General features: G+C 37.4%; 1 protein-coding gene across 1 annotated transcript in view; it reads left to right on the top strand.

Moving 5' to 3' along the window:
- STPG2 (sperm tail PG-rich repeat containing 2) overlaps positions 1-11910 on the top strand; it is a 181474-nt gene extending 169564 nt beyond the window's left edge. Inside the window, exons 13-14 of the mRNA XM_087875365.1 lie at positions 9730-9881; positions 11679-11910. Of these exons, the coding sequence (XP_087731491.1) occupies positions 9730-9881; positions 11679-11712 (186 nt within the window). The 3' untranslated portion in view covers positions 11713-11910. The remainder of the gene's footprint in view (positions 1-9729; positions 9882-11678) is intronic.
- Positions 11911-16626: the final 4716 nt, after the last annotated feature.

Here is a 16626-nt window from a genome sequence, read left to right as displayed (position 1 = left end):
TAGACCATAAAATCTGATATTCTTCACTACATTGTGGCTTTTCAACCATATTCTACTGAAACAAGATTAGATGGGTATATATGTTATCATTTTCATGCAACTCTTCCCTTGTTCCATGATTATTTCCTTTGACAGGATTTCTTACATACCATACTGATATCAAAGATTTTTTAAAATCTTCCTGATTATGTGCTGTTGGTAACAAATGAATGCTCAAAGGATGTCTTAATATTTACATACTCCTTTGTTACCATTCTTAATTTTGCTGTCCAGTCAAAGATGTCAAATAATTACAATAATAGCATTTCAGACAAGTTATGTCAGCCTTATGCATACCATTAATGCATTAATGTGTCAAAACAACAGTGAATGACACAGCTCTAGGCAGTCTTAAAAGCTACTAATGGCTACCCCACTCCAAGGAATTGATTTGCAAGCAACCCTAAAGCTATAAAACTTTCTTACTGATATATGGTTTCACAAGCTTTGTACTTACGAGTCACCTCACTTTTGGCAAATAGCTAATAGTTGCTTTAATATGAAAGCCATCCACAGAAACAACATGCTTCATTTTGCCCTCTTAGACAATTAGTAATGAATGTCACTAGTAAAAAGATATCCCTTGTTAAATTCAAATATGCTTTTTGGTATATTGCAAGACAAAATCAGATATACAAAGATGTTAATGTGATAAGGCTTTCTGTATTTTTATTAATTAAGTTCATTTATCCAACTTGGTTAAGTTTATTGGATAACCAAGCAGAGTTAAACTATTTGTAATACTAAAACATTGAAATAACAAGATAAAGCCCAATATCAGAAAATACAGTGGTATCTTGGTACTCATTATTAATTGGTTAATTGGTTCCGGTAGATGTGACAAGTACTAAAAATGACGAGTGCCAAACATGTCACATGACTTATCATGTGATCCTTTGTTTCAGCAAGGAAGGACTTCCTGTCTGTTCCTTTTCCTATGTCAGAGATCTTCCGAGCATTCCTGTCTGTCCTCTGCAGCCATCTCCTCCTCCTTTTACGGCAACCTTCCCAACATAGCCAACTTCCTGTCCATTCTCCACAGTGGTTCCCATTTTTCTATCACAGTGTGCCGTGTGCCAAACAAATGATGAGTACCAGGACAACATTTTTATATCAAAATGCATTGAGTACCAAATTCAACAAATTTTGAAGCAGTCGAGTACTGAGGTGCCACTATAATGCTTGTAGACTTGAATGTATTAACTCTTTTCCAGATGATAAGCGGCCATCTTTGTCAGAAAGAAATCGATCAGATTGTAAATGTATATCAGATTTGAGAGCTTTGCATTATGTAATTTCACAGGATTGGCTTCCTGCTGTCACTTGATTCTCCAGGCCAGGGCTATGTAGATTCTTATTCAATTGCCTCAGTATTAATGGACTGCAATCCCTTCTGCTGATAAACCATTGGGGAAAATAGGAGACTGGAATAATTAGGTATGTTCACCACCTTGAGTTGACCTTGAGTAAAGGTGGGATAAAAATCTGATCATCATCACCATCATCATCATCATCACCATCACCATCATCATCATCCATAATTTAAATACCACACATGGAATTGTTGATTAGAACATAGGATAATAGAGTTGGAAAGGACTTTGGAGGTTTCTGATCTCACTCCCTGCTCAAGCAGGAGCCCCTCCACCATTTCAGACAAATGGTCGTCCAGTCTCTTTTTGAAAGCCTCAAGTGATGGAGCATCCCAAACTTCTGAAGATAAGCTATTCCATTGTTCTGCCGCTCTTCTGTTCTTCTGTTTTTGTTCTGTTCTTCATTGTTCTTCAGTTCTTCTGTTCAGGCCACATGTGAGCCATTACTCAACAGAGTGGGCATAGCAATTATGAATGCCCTATAAGGGAATATGAGATGGGATTAAAGAGTAGGATATAAACCTGACAGCAGTTAACTTAAATGTTTACTGTTTACTATTTTCTATGGCCTACTTGGAATTGTAATATTTGGGTGGCATATGTTCTGAACTCTAAGCTCTAGATTCACTCTGTCTGACTCTTCATAATCCTTCTGCTTCTGAAATATAGTTTCCAATTAAATTTAGACTTATTTTGGATTTCAGAGGCAGAGCCAGGATAATTTAAAAAGAAAGGGGGAAAAAACCCTACCATGTAATTCCAAGTTCAGTGTGCCATCTAAGGTGTGAATACTTTTAGTTAATACTTTCTCTGAGGCTGCTTTAATTTTCTCAGCTCCATAAACAGTAGAATTTCAAGTGCTGTACTTCATTTTCAGTTGGGTTTTGCTTTCAAAAGTGCTGAAAATATAATTGAAAAAATCAAATTAAAAGTGCTAATTGTTTCTCTGCTATTCTCTTGATGCTATATATGCTGATGGGACAGATTGCTTCTTCACTATTAAAGAAATTTGTCATTATCTGAATCTATATCCCGGAGTCGGTAACCTGTGATAAAATGACAAGCATAAAAGAAAAAGTAAATGATGGAATTAATGTAGGGTTTTTTTTTTTCATTTCAAGAATTGCTGACAATTTGTAGATACTTATCAGCTCAGTTCATTCAACCTTTAAATTGTCTCTCATGTTGTACATAGCTCACATACTGTATGATCAGTAAAATTGTACCATAGTTGTGTATAATATTTGGGAGAGAATATTATTTTATCTGCTTCTAAATACATTGACTGAGCCTATTGAAATGCATGTAATATAATAACAGTATTCCACTCTGCTCCTGAAGGTGGTCATAGACCATGGAAACACTACAGAAGCATTCAGGCAATCATTTCATTTCAGGAAACAGTTGAGGTTTATGAATTGCATTTTGAATTCATATAGTGCTTATTGCTATATTGTATGCTACAACAGAGGCATCAAGCAATCATTTAATATTCTGTGCAAATCATTCCTATTCATCATGCAGTAGGAGAGAATCTCAACTTATTTCCTGTAATTTCTCTGGCTAAACAAACCTAGGGTCTATAAAATTTCAATAGATTTAAAAATAGTGCAATGCAGTTTTTTTTTTTTAAAAAAATGCAAGGAACCATAAAGTTCTGGGTAGAAACCTGAAGGAACTGGGGGTGGGCGGTGGGGGCAAGTTATGTTTATTTATTATTCCTGTTGGAAGATATGTTGCAGAATAGTCATTGAAGAAAAAGAGCAATATTGAAAATGAACAGTCAGCTACAGAGAGGATGCCGACAGGAGCGATTTGGGTTGTTTAATCATGGGATGTGTTTCCATGATGACTCAATGGCAAAATATGGGATCCATTTTCCAGAACTGGGAAGAATTTGTTTGGAATGTACCTTGTAGACTTGATTTTGAATGAAAAATCTCTGGAAGAGATAAGCGAATTCAGAAAGGAGGACTGGGTCTGGGTCGGTGTTTCCAGGATGTGAAAACACCCAATATGGAAAGGAATAGTTCAAACTACATAACTTTCACTCCCTATCAAACACCGATTGGAATCGGAGGAAGGAGGTGAATCAGCACAAAACTGGTTCAGCCAGCACAACCCCAGATCTGAAGCCAACTCAAAAGGATACTGTGGTCAATAGTATTGAAAGTTGTCGAGGGGGTCAAGAAGAGTTGGAATGGACGCACTATCTCCATCTTGCTCCTGTTACTCTAAAAGCAAGACAAATGCCATATGTGTCCATATCTGAATCTGAAACTTGGCTGTAAAAGGTCCAGATAATCTACCGGTATCTCATCCAGGAATTTTTGTAGCTACAGTTACCTTTGTAGTTACCTTCTCAACATGCCATGAGTTTTCATGGGTAAGAGGACACTTGAAACTGGGGCTCCCCAGACCTTATCCAACACAGTTGTCAATATACTACCCTAGATATGGATGGAGAGAGTAAATAAGATGATCTTTGCAGAGATATGCAGACTCTGTTGCCAAGGCAGCAGGATGTGAAACATTTGTGAAAGACCAAAACGTCCAGATAACATTGAGAAGAGGTTCAGACAGACACGTCCCCAATTCATTGAAATATAAGAAGGAGGAGGAGGTATAGCACAGTCAGAGTTTCAAGTTTCTGTTGTCCTAGCCCTGTGATGGTGAACCTATGGCACGTGTGCCAGAGGTGTCACGCAGAGCCCTCTCTGTGGTCATGTGCGCCATCACCAGCTGCTCTTCTGGTTTCCAATGCACACATGCGCGCCAGTCAGCTGATCTTTGTGTGTGCCATGTGCTGGCCACCAGGTCTTCGGGTTTCTGGTGCTCTGGCACACGCAAAGACCAGCTGGCCAGTCCACATGCACAGTGGAAACCCGGGTTTCTGGGGTTCCGGTGCATGTGTGTTCCGGTTTGGTTGGGCACTCGGTGCCGAAAAGGTTCGCCATCACTGTCCTAAATAGTCTGTCCTATGATGAAAGAAACAAAAGGGACAAAAAGCAGCATGCAATTTCTGTTGCAGAATGTATAGATCCCTAGAATATCTGTAATCAAACTCAACATATAAAGAAAGTGGCATTTCAAGCAAGTAAAAGCCTGTGTGTCCTCCCGGCACTGACACATTGCAATAGACAAAACAGAAGGGATCAAAATATTTTAGAAATGTCAGGTTTTTACTTATATGATTGTGCAAAGATGTGTGCGCAATCCGAGTGCCATTCGTTTGTTTATTTATTGAGATAGTTATTACCCAGCCTTTTCCTCATATTCTCAATTGCTTGTAATTAAACTCTGAAGATGAACAAATATGTAAAATCTTATTTTAATTGTTTACATGACAGAAGGAGTATGAATGAGACTCCTGACTGAACCGATATATTCAGCTTCAATCTGCATTCTTCTGCAAGTCAAATTACACAGTTTGTCTTTCCAATAATAAGAAGATATCACCAACCTATGTTTGAGAGACCTTAAAAGCCTACTTCTGCAATTACCAGTATGGTTCCAAATATGAATAATAGACCTTTATCCAAGGCAGTATATTTTATTTCATAAAGCTGATGAAGCATTGGGACAAAATAATAGGTCTGTAGGGGAGGGCTGGAGATAATTTGATTTTTGAAGGCCAATTCAGTCTTATGTTCACCTCCCAAAAACCAAACCGAACCCTGTGGATATTTGTATATTAGTAGAAGAATAGATTTATGTATATGTAGGAGAATGAAGTAGAGCATGGCCAAAAGAAACATTAATATGTATGCCCTTTTTTTGCCTTCTATTTTAAATAATGCTCAATGGGGAAAAAAATTAAACAATTTTAAATTTAAATGCCAAACCATGTTATCTTTTTGCAGCTAGCAGAATTGCATAGCCGAAGGCTATACTCTCAGAAAGGCTACATCTTGCATCCTTTTGAATTTTTATGAACTGCCTTTTGATTGGCTGCAATTTAATAGGAATGTAGAATATTGTACTGACAAAAGGATCTTGGTGTCGCTGCAGAATCCATTGTATGTGTTACCATTATGCTGTAGTAAGCTTATAATTAACTAATAACCTTTATCTAAAGAGAGTTTGTGTGCATATGAAAAAGTAAATTTCAGGACCCCTACTGTTTCACGAGATGATGCTTTGTATGAACTCATTAGTTTGAGAATACTGATTCTCAAATATATTCTATTTAAAGCTCAAGGCCAATATGTTCATATTTTTTTTTGCATATCAGCATCAAACTTCCACAAAATAATGAATAAATCATACAGCATCATATAGCAAACAATTTGAATATTTGGGTGGGTGGACTGGTTTAGCTCATGAGGGGCAATTCAAGGTTTCACTGGACTTTTTAATATGCTTTTGTATAAACTGATGTGCAAAATGTTTCTGCTTTAATCAGTAATTACGTCTGATAAGTTATGACAAGTGTGAAACCCTTGTTGTTCCAAGGGCTGGTTCCAGAGGTGGTATTCAGCAGGTTCTGACCAGTTCTGGAGAACCAGTAGTGGAAATTTTGAGTAGTTCGGAGAACTGGTAAATACCACCTCTGACCCATCTATTCTCTGCCTCCCAAGTCCCAGCTGATTGGGATGGAATGGGGATTTTGCAGTAACCTTCCCCTGGAGTGGGGAGGGAATGGAGATTTTACAGTATCCTTCCCCTCCCGCGCCCAAGCCATGCCCGAAGAATCAGTAGTAAATTTGTTTGAATCCCACCACTGGCTGGTTCCCTTCAAAATAAATTTGAAAGCTACTGGACTTAAACTTGAGTCAAAAGTGAGACTTTGGAGGAGGTCTGAATCACTTGTTTATAGAGCAGGGGTTTTAGAAAAAAACTTCAAGGTCCAAATGCACTTTTAGGATTGTAGCCTGGAACTTTATATGGAAAATCTGGAAGAAAAATTCACATATGGAAAGGTATAACTGAATGCTCCTCCCTTCGAGAAAAGACTTGTAGCATGTGTCCTTTCCTGCTAATCCAATACAGTAATCTGAAAATCTCTCCCATGAGAACTATGTAGTTTCAGAGCTACATTAGAATAGGAGGAGTCCACACCAAGAATATATAGCTTCAATCAGCTTGAGTGCCATCCCAGTGTTGGCATAGCACATCAGATCCTGCTCTTCAAAAAACCACACCATCTGATAAGAGACAATGCCATTTTTGAGGCCATTTTCCTCTAGATCAGGGGTGTGAAACTCAATTTCGTTGAGGGCCGCATCAGGGTTATGCTTGACCTTGAGGGGCCAGGATGGGCATGGCTGGGGTGGACATGGCCAGCTTGACATCACTCGTGTCAGGGGCACCTGTGGTGGCCCGAGAGCTCTGCCAGTGAAAATGGGCTCCCAATCTCTGTTTTTGGCTGGGACGGCCTCCTGCAACCATCTGCCAGCAAAAACAGAGATTGGGAGCCCGTCTTCGCTGGCAGAGGCACTGTGGGCTGGTCCTTCGCTGTTTCCAGGGTGGTCCCGTGGGCCAGATCTAAACACCCCGTGGGCTGGATCTGGCCCGCAGGCTTTGAGTTTGACACCCCTGCTCTAGATGCTAGTGACACTCATTCAGTACTTTAAATATATATATATTTCTTCCCTTGGACTATCCTACGGCTTCCCTCAAACAATTGTGATCTTCTGATTATTCTTGAAGAAATTTCATAAAGGCAAATAGGTAGAAACTGCAACAGCACTATTAATGTAAGTATTAATGCTGCATCCTATGCACCCCTTCAGTCAAGTAAGCAGAACAAAAATATATTAGATCCATCCTAAAGTTGTTTTTTTGCCCCCAGAAATCAGAATTTTTATTAAGTTTCAAATTGTATTTATTGTTGGCCACCTTGAATGTAGCTAGAAATAACAAGAACAACAATAATAATGGTTACTGGAAATAACCTAATGAAATTCCTTTGCATTTTTCTCCTTATTTATAGTTTTTTGTTCCAATTTGCAATTCTAAGCCAGTTTTTCCCTTTGAATATATAGCTATAGGCCGCACTCTCTAATTTATGTAAAACACTAATTTTGAGAACCTTTGATTCATTGTTGATTTTTCTAATGCACAAATTTTTTTGTTTACTGGCTCGGTATGTTTTTGTTGTGTGCATATTTGACATGATTTTATCCCAAGTGTTACTCTTTTTTTAGAGGAGAGTAGCTGCCATTAAGTTTTACACAGATATGGACAGTTATTCAGTGCATTTCTGTCTAACATTTGGCTTATGCATAACATCAAGGCAATTGTTTTTGCACCTATGCTCTGTCCTTCCGAGAAGCATACTGTAGCTCTATACTTTCATTCTTAAAAAGTAGAACAAGCTTTTAACTTTTTTAGTGTTTAATTAACTTCCTGTATAACAGATTGGTCTTCATATTTTGATACAAAATATGCCTTGTGTGGCAAGTGTTCTGAGGCGACCGTAGGGTTCACATAGGTCACCGGGAGAGGATTGACAGGTCAGAAGGACATAATAATCATATAGTTAAAATATTTTAGTCCATTTTTGAATTTTAAAAATGGTTTTAGTTGGTATTAGATGACCATTAGATGGTCAGACTCTTAGATGTCTTTCTGTGGTTCTCCATAACCCACAAGCCATACTTTTTTCTTTTAATTTCAGTTCATTTGGCTCTTTTTGAATATGGCACTAAAGCAGAGTATATTATATTTTATATTACATCTGATTAATCAGCAACCATAGTGTGGTCTCCTGACTTTGCAGAGAGTTGCAGAAGGCCATTGGTGACATGGTGACATCTTTGGAAATTACTCTTTTTGGGGTGTGAAGGGATTAACATTGAGAATGGGAGTAGAAAGCATCTAAGGAAAGCCATCCTTACCCTTAAAACCCATCCAAGTCGCCTGAAGCCACAAAGATTTTTAATGGTCTTTTTAGTTTTTAAATAGGAATGGGGTTTTTTTGAGTGAGGGTAAGTCCTTCTGCTTTCCTTTCACCTTTAAATCTCCAAATAGATGCCAAATGGTGCTGAAATTAATCTGCTCCATTGATGATTTGGAGAGGTGTGGCATTTCAGTGGTGGGAACCTGATGGGAAACCCTTGCTCCACAAATTACTTTCATTTCCCAACCTTCAATTTATACTAAATAAATAAATAATAAGAGAGCTGAATTTTCTTGGAATACTAGAAGAAGCCAATGTGAAATCCAGTGTGACCAACACCTACACTAAACCACATGCTGGGATATGTGTGAACGTTTTCCAGTCATGTGAATAAGCAATATCAGGAATATCAGAATGGACTGAACGGCTTCCATAAAAGTTACAATCTGTGAGGCAACTTTAAACTATAAATTAAATTAAATTAATTAAATTAAATTAAATTAAATTAAATTAAATTAAATTAAATTAAATTAAATTAAAAGCCCTGGTGGCGCAGCAGACTAAAGCACTGTTATTAACATCAGCTGCCTGCAATTACTGCAAGTTCAAATCTCACCAGGCTCAAGGTTGACTCAGCCTTCCATCCTTTCTAAGGTAGGTAAAATGAGGACCCAGATTATGGGGGCAATAAACTGACTTTGTATAAAATATACAAAAGTATGAAGACTATTGCTTAATGCATTGTAAGCTGCCTTGAGTCTCCGGAGAAGGGCGGCATATAAATAAATTTAAAAAAAAAACCCTCACTGAGTTATGTGGAAGATAGTTTTGTACTGACCTTAGACCTAACAAGACTCTGATTCAGTGTGGCTTTCTGATGTTTCTCCATTCAAACAAATGGAGAAACCATGTAGTAGAGAATATCATTGTGGGTATCTTTCATTCATGTGTATTTTGGATTGTTAAACCAGGAGATGATGGGCAACCAACATTCTTTTGTCAAAAATGTATACATATTATAAAATCAGTCCTTTTATGCTTATGAGGATATACTCTGTTTACAAATATTATATCCTTGCAAGAAAAATATATATGAAGTGGTACTTTGGCTAGTCATTTTCATTAGCCTGCAGGGTTCTAATAATAGTGTGTTGAGGCAATAAAATAAAATAAAATAAAATAACTGAGTTGTTGTTATGGGTATATACCAATTAACTCCCAAGAGGTTTAGTCCCACAATAATCTTATATATTCACCAATGTTACTGTATCTTATTGTCAAACAGGTTATTAATTTAAAAATGATTCTATTTTTCCTGCATTCTAGAAGATTCTTAGAAAACGTTTATGTATAAGGTTAACTTTCTTTTACGAAAATGTTTTCCCCCAAACCTTTCTCATATTCCTCTACCATATTGATAATTTGCAAAATGTATCTATAGCACAGTGCATGTTTGTTTTTAATTTTCCACAGCTCAGTCCACTTTTAAGAGATACTGTCTTGAAGAGAACATACAATGTTACATTAAATAACCCAGTTATGATTCGAGTGAGAAGTTCCATTTTTAAATCTGCAAGAGGCAGAGAAGACCTCTTTTGTACATCTGATCAACAGAACTCAAAAAAGTGAGTATGGCAGCCTTCTGCTTCTTTGTGTCAACTCTGAAGTGAACCTGGCTGAAGCTATCTTGTGCTGCCTCATAGTTGCCATGAAGCCTGAAAAAGGGAAGGGAGGGGGAAGTAAATAGCCCAGCTAACAGTCAAAAAAAAAAAGTTTTCCTGTGGGAACCAAGGTCATTGTAACAGGTGGCTGGTGAAGGAGGGGTAGAGCCTGCTAGCTAGTATATTCATTGGAGAATGTGTCTGGTGACACCTGGGTGAGGGGAGTTTTACTCTTTTAATTAGGTGAAAACCACGGGAACCTTTAGAGTTGAGTTTCACCGGCTGTGCCAATATGATATATCCAATAAACATGTCCTTTGAGGAATCTACCTGCCTCAGAGTTCTGCTTTCAATGGGTGTGTTACTCGGAACGCTGACACTTTGTTTATTGATATAGCTAAGACCATCTCGAGACATTTTATTCTGTGAGGGAGCTTCAATATATCTGCCTCACTTCTTTCCCAATGCTCTCATTTTCTTCAACCACACAAGTGTCATCACTACAGATGGGTCTCGATGTATGTCCACAATTGAGACCAGAATTTCTGTTTTTAAGCAAGCCAGTTGTTAAGAGAGTCATGCCCAATTTTACAATTTATTTTTGCCACGGTTGTTAAATGAACCACTGCACTTGTTAAGTGAATCATGCAGTTGTTACGGTAATCCATTATTCCCATTGACCTTGCTTGTCAGAAGCTGTCTGGGAAGGTCACAAAGGGTGATCACATGGCCCTGGGATGCTACAATGTTGCAAAGCCATGCCAGTTGCTAAGCGTCCAAACTTTGATCACATGATTGTGGAGATGTTGCATGAGCTGTAAATATGAGGACCAGTCATAAGTCATTGTTTTCAGTGTCATTGTAACTTTAAACAGTCACTAACGAAATGGTGGTTACGTATAAATTGGGTTAACAAAATCAGAAATGAGGAGGCGATAAGCCGCCTGGGAAAACCAAGGGAAATCATCAAAACCATTAAAAAGCTAAAGTTAGAATATTTTGGACATGTCATGTGACAACCCAGAAAAATACGGTATACAACATTAATCCTCCAAGGAAAGATTAAAGGCAAGCGAGGTCCAGGCAGAAGAAGAACATCATGGCTTCAAAATCTAAGGGATTGGTTTGGACAAAACTCAACAGCACTTTTTCGTGCGGCTGTTGATAAAAATAGGATTGCCAACATGATCGCCAACGTCTGATGACGGATATGGCACAAGAAGAGGAAAGAAATGGTTGTAAATTGAGGTCAATCTGTGTTGTTCTATATGGATAAGGAAGGGTACTGGTTAATGATGAAGCAGAAAATGTGATACTCCAGATAGCACCCTGCTCTGCCTGGTAATGGTGTGGAGGGGTGGGTGGGGGGATAGCTTATGAAGTCCTGTGGTCACCAGGAGTCAAGATGGACTTGAAGGCATTTTTAAAAAACTTTAAATAAATGGAGGAATAGCTTTACAATGGCTTACAATGCAAGAAAATACAATTTATTAATGTGAGAGCAGCATAATAATTTTGCCCTGTAATTACTTAAGACAAAGATTCTGAGACTATTATATGGAAAAGGAAAATATAAATTTGAAGATCAGTGCTAAAAAGTATCTTCATACAGTTTTTTAAATAACTAACTGAGCTGGGCTGTTATTTGAGATATGTAAGTACAATAACAAAGAAGGAATAAAATGCTCATTCTCATCTAGAAAAGGTCACTGCGGAAAACCATGTTAAATGTGCAATCCTTTTTATTATGTCTTTTTACAGGCAAAATGAAACTTCCATATCTGATAATAAGTGATACCATTGAAACTTCTGTTGTGATTTAATATCTTGCATCAACTGCTCAAGAACAAAACACCGACTTGCATTCTGAGAAGATACTTTTTTTTTGTTTCCAAAGTCGTCTTGATAACAAATGCTACCACATTAATTTTTTCTACATTCCTGATATGTATGCTTGTGTATCTTCAAGAATTAATAAAGAAACCTAATGGCAGTATTCCCTTTTAAGTTTATTCTTCAAGTGTACACATATTGTAGTTTCGAATAGATAATTTTTAAAATTTATTAAATTTATAAGGCCACTTAACTCTATTTAGACTGGGCAGAATACCACATTAAATCATATTAAAACAAAGAAGGATGTCAGGCAGGGGTGAAAGTACTGACTTACTTTCCCTACCGGTTCACAAATGTGAGCGCACACACATCCACGCATGCGCCCAGCCTTCCGTGCATGCGCTTTGCTGGTGCGCGCGCTCGGCCTCAAAAACGTGCCTAAATAGGATGCTATAGAGCCGGGGCGGGGGAGGGCAGGAGGACGGGCCCACTCACAATTTCCGCTACCGGTTTCGGTGAACCGGTCCGAACCAGCTGAATACTACCTCTGACGTCAGGGCAATCTATCTACGACAACTGTCTTCCCATTGAGTGCCAGAGTTGATTCAGCTGATCTGGTTGGCTAGCTGGGAATCCCCTTCCTCCCTCATGGTTCTATGTGCATCCTTCCTCAAGTGGCATGTTTGATGAAAGAGGACAACCATGCCAGATAGAATAAGTGTACCAGTCTCCGGTCAAGGGTATACAATAGCTGTGGTTTTCTTCTAGGATCTCCAAACAAGTTCAAAAGAAAAGCAGGCATCCAGGAAAAATATCCCCACAAATTCAGAAAGAACAATATGACACATAAGATTCCACATCTACTCAAGGCCAAAGTATTGGGGAACAGCAGATTTTAAGGACCCTTGAACAAAGTTAGGGTGAGGAGCTGAACAAATGTTTCTGGGGGAATGTTGTTTCACAGAGCAGGCATTAGAGGTTTTCAAAACAGGAAAAATATCTGGGGAAGACTTTATTGGACTTGGATTTTCCCCTATTGGGTAGATTGACAAAAGTAGTTTCATAGCTTTAGGTATGTTCATATATTCATATATCAAATTCAATTAAATCTTGAAAGTACAAATTGGCTCATATCTCTAGGTTAGTGAATAGCCAGTCTAGAGTTACCCCATGCAAATGCATACCATTTTAAGAATGCCTAAAAGATCCAATATTCCTGTGAAAATGATTGCTCAATATAAGAAATAGGATATAGCCTTCTTGAAATCAGACACAACATTGGAGTCACCAGATGCTACATTTAGAATATAAATGAAGACATTTAATTTTGAATGCAAATTACCACTAGCCTGCATATACAATAATGTGTTCAGGTTCTTCCATTATCTATAATAGTAGAACTAATTACCATGACACTGTTTTGAAGAAAACAGTTTCTAGCACTTAACTAGGTGTTCGTAGCAATGCAGGATTCATAAGGGATCGACTCTGCAATCTGTTACTGTTGGGCCTTTCTCTCTCCTAGTTTAATGATGAATGAAACTTAACATTTAAATAGGCTGTCAACTGATACAGAAATGAAAACCATTAAAGAAAGACTTGAAACTGCGAAATCTGCATAATTTGTATTCTTGAAAGGAGACTCAAAATGAATTTTATGTAGACAATATACAGATGTAAGTGCTAGTCTTAACAAAGCACAAAAGCTAACTACCAATTAAAAAGCATACTGAATCTATCATTACTATAGTCAGCAATCAAGTGCCTTAAACTCACTGTAATCCTACTGATAACTTTTTTTATCACATACTAATAAAGAGCTACTATATCACAATCAATTACGAGTCATAATATATGTACGTTGCAGGCAAAATGTGACTGCATCTATACATTCACATGCAAATTCCATTTTAATTAATTAAAATGTGCAACTGGCAAATTACACTGACAAGTATGAAATGCTATCTTGTTTCAAAGTAACTATGTTAAGACAGAATGAAGTTTAGAAAAATACGTCAGGATGTTAAGAAGAAAATGGTTAACATATAAATTACAACAAAGAAAAACAGATACTGAAATTACAAGAGGAAGTATTATATTAACAAATAACATGTCCATGCAAAAAAAAAAACATTTCATCAATATTATTCCAGTGTGTAAAAAGTAAGTGACATTAAGTGTTTTTTATCAGGGCAACCTGGTCTATCTAAATATGGGACGGAGCATACTGCTTTTGCTTAATCTCGCCCCTGATATAGCCGACAAAGCCAGGAGAGCTTGTGGCTTAGAGGTTAATAAAGGTAAAGGTAAAGATTCCCCTTGTACATATGTGCTAGTTGTTCCTGACTCTAAGGGGCGGTACTCATCTCCGTTTCACAGCCAAAGAGCCAGCATTGTCCAAAGACGTCTCCGTGGTCATGTGGCCGGCATAACTAAATGCCAAAGGCGCACGGAACGCTGTTACCTTCCCACCAAAGGTGGTCCCTGTTTTTCTACTTACATTTTTTACGTGCTTTCGAACTGCTAGGTTGGCAGAAGCTGGGACAAGATTAAAGACTGAAAGGTGCCTGAACCAGATGGATTATCAGGTACTTATTATATATGCTTTGAGGACGAACTTTTGCAACCTTTACAAAACATGATGAACTCTATCTACAGAAAGGAAAGATGCCAGAGAATTGAAAGAGGCCAATAGATAGAGCACTAATAACCAAAGAGGGACAAGATTTGACTTTGACAAGAAACTATAGGTCAATTTCATTATTAAATAATAAATACAAGTTGTTTACAACTATTCTTACTGATACTGAAAATAATTTTGCAAGAACTTATTCATAAGGATGAATATGGGTTATCCATCTAAAGGATAAGTAAAAGGCAATATTAGAAATGTGTTGGATATTTTGGAATATTTGAAGTAACATAATGAAAAATAATCTGCATCAATTTTCTTAGATGCAGAGAAGATCTTTGATCATTTTAACTGGTCTTGTTCAAAGTTTTGGAAGATATGAACTTTGGAAAGAACTTTAAAATGGGTAACACTGATTGTTTTTTTAATGGAAATTCCCTAGTATTCTGGACTTCAGTCAAAACCTCTGCTGTTTAAAAGCAAAAATTATACCTCCAATTTGTGCCATTGAAATAGAATCTTTTTCTACTTTAATCTGTCAGTTAAAAAAAAGAATACTCTTCTCTAATCCAGGGTTCTAATAGGAATTTCTTTTAAGAACCATTACAACTGTTAGCAATCTTCAGATTTATATTAAAATGCTGCTACAGATCTTGATCCCTTGTTTTCTTATTGACAAAATGCATAATAGCACCCCTTTGGACAATTTCATGTTCTTGCAAATCTTGAATTCATTCTGTATACTTTATCAATTTCTGCCTCTCTATCTGTCTCTATCCAAAAAATTCAGGGACATCTATCTAGTCTACTACAGGTGCTCAACCGAAGCTCTGTTTCTCTTTCTTCAATCACGAAATATTCTATCCTTAAAATCCAGAAAAAGAAGGATTATTACACAAGCAAGTGGAATGTAAAGGAATAGTGACAACGTTATAATTATTTTAATTGTCAACACCATTTCTGAAATGGTAGAAGAGTTACGGTAACTACTGTGTATAATTAGTAGATAATGTTATGTTTTCCACAACTCAATTATTTAACTTTTCTAAACTAAGCACACGTCTTAAAAACTGACACAAAAACTACATTCATCACACCCTTCCCAAGGTTATAATTATGAATTACAGCAGGCAGCACATCATAGCATTTACTGTGCTGGGAAGTGTCATCTTTGAAAAAGGGGAAAAAAAACCCCAAACCCACAGACTTGCCCTTGCTTTAACAGTAAAACCAACTATTTTTTATTTCAATCACATATTTGCACAGTGAAAGTGACATTCTCAAACTCTTTCTTCTATAAAGCTTAATTTGTAAAGTCAGTGCAGCATCTAGTTTTGATGACAGGTGATAACGTCTATGTAGCACTGGCTTTTCTTCATTGCTAAAACATTTTGTTCTCTAAGGATATGAAGTGGGGAAAAAGTTCTGTTGACCTTATTTGGACTTATGTCTCAGTATATAGACCTTGAAGTCTGCTATAATATTGTTTTGAAAGCTCTAAAATCATACTTAATAAAATACTTACAGAACATACTCTGAATGTTAAAAACATAGCAAGGAAAACAACATAAGCACATACATGCACACACATTCATATATAGTCCTTATATAATAAGTGCCTCATACAGTGACTATTCACAGTTACAACAATAATGAAAAAAATACAGGTAGACCTTGACTTCCAACCACAATTGCGGCCAAAATTTATCTTGCTAAGTGAGACAGTTGTTAAGTGAGTTTTGCCCTATTTTACAGCCTTTCTTGCCACGGTTGTTAAGTGAATTGCTGCACTTTTTAAATTAGTAACATGGTTGTTAACTGTTCTGCCCCAGCTATGGACCCCAAAGAACGCAGCACACACAAACTATACAAAGCTTATTTTACTCAAATAACTTAGTGTTTATCAACCAAAAGTTGTTAATAAACTGTCATAACAGCCTACCAAATTCTAAGATAAAGTAATCACAGTCTTACTAGAGTTGGCAGAAAGCCCAGAAGCAATTTTGCAGAGAATCCAGACGCGAACGAGAGTGAACTAAAGTTGTTCTCTACAGCTTGTTGCAAGCGGTGTTCCTTCTTAAATAGGCTAAGGGAGTGGCCAATTAGCCCCAAGCCTTACTCTTGAGGAGACCTCCTCCTGAGGAGCCACTTCTGCCTTTTGACAGCTCTGCGTGCTCGTGCATTGAGAAGAGGCTCCTCCTCTTTGTCCTCTTCACTTAAAGGAGCTTCTGGAGGTTCTGA

The sequence above is a fragment of the Pantherophis guttatus genome, chromosome 8 (genome assembly GCF_059756535.1).
Source record: "Pantherophis guttatus breed Tessera chromosome 8, ASM5975653v1, whole genome shotgun sequence".
Classification (NCBI taxonomy): Eukaryota; Metazoa; Chordata; class Lepidosauria; order Squamata; family Colubridae; genus Pantherophis; species Pantherophis guttatus.
This window is presented reverse-complemented; position numbering and strand designations above follow the sequence as displayed.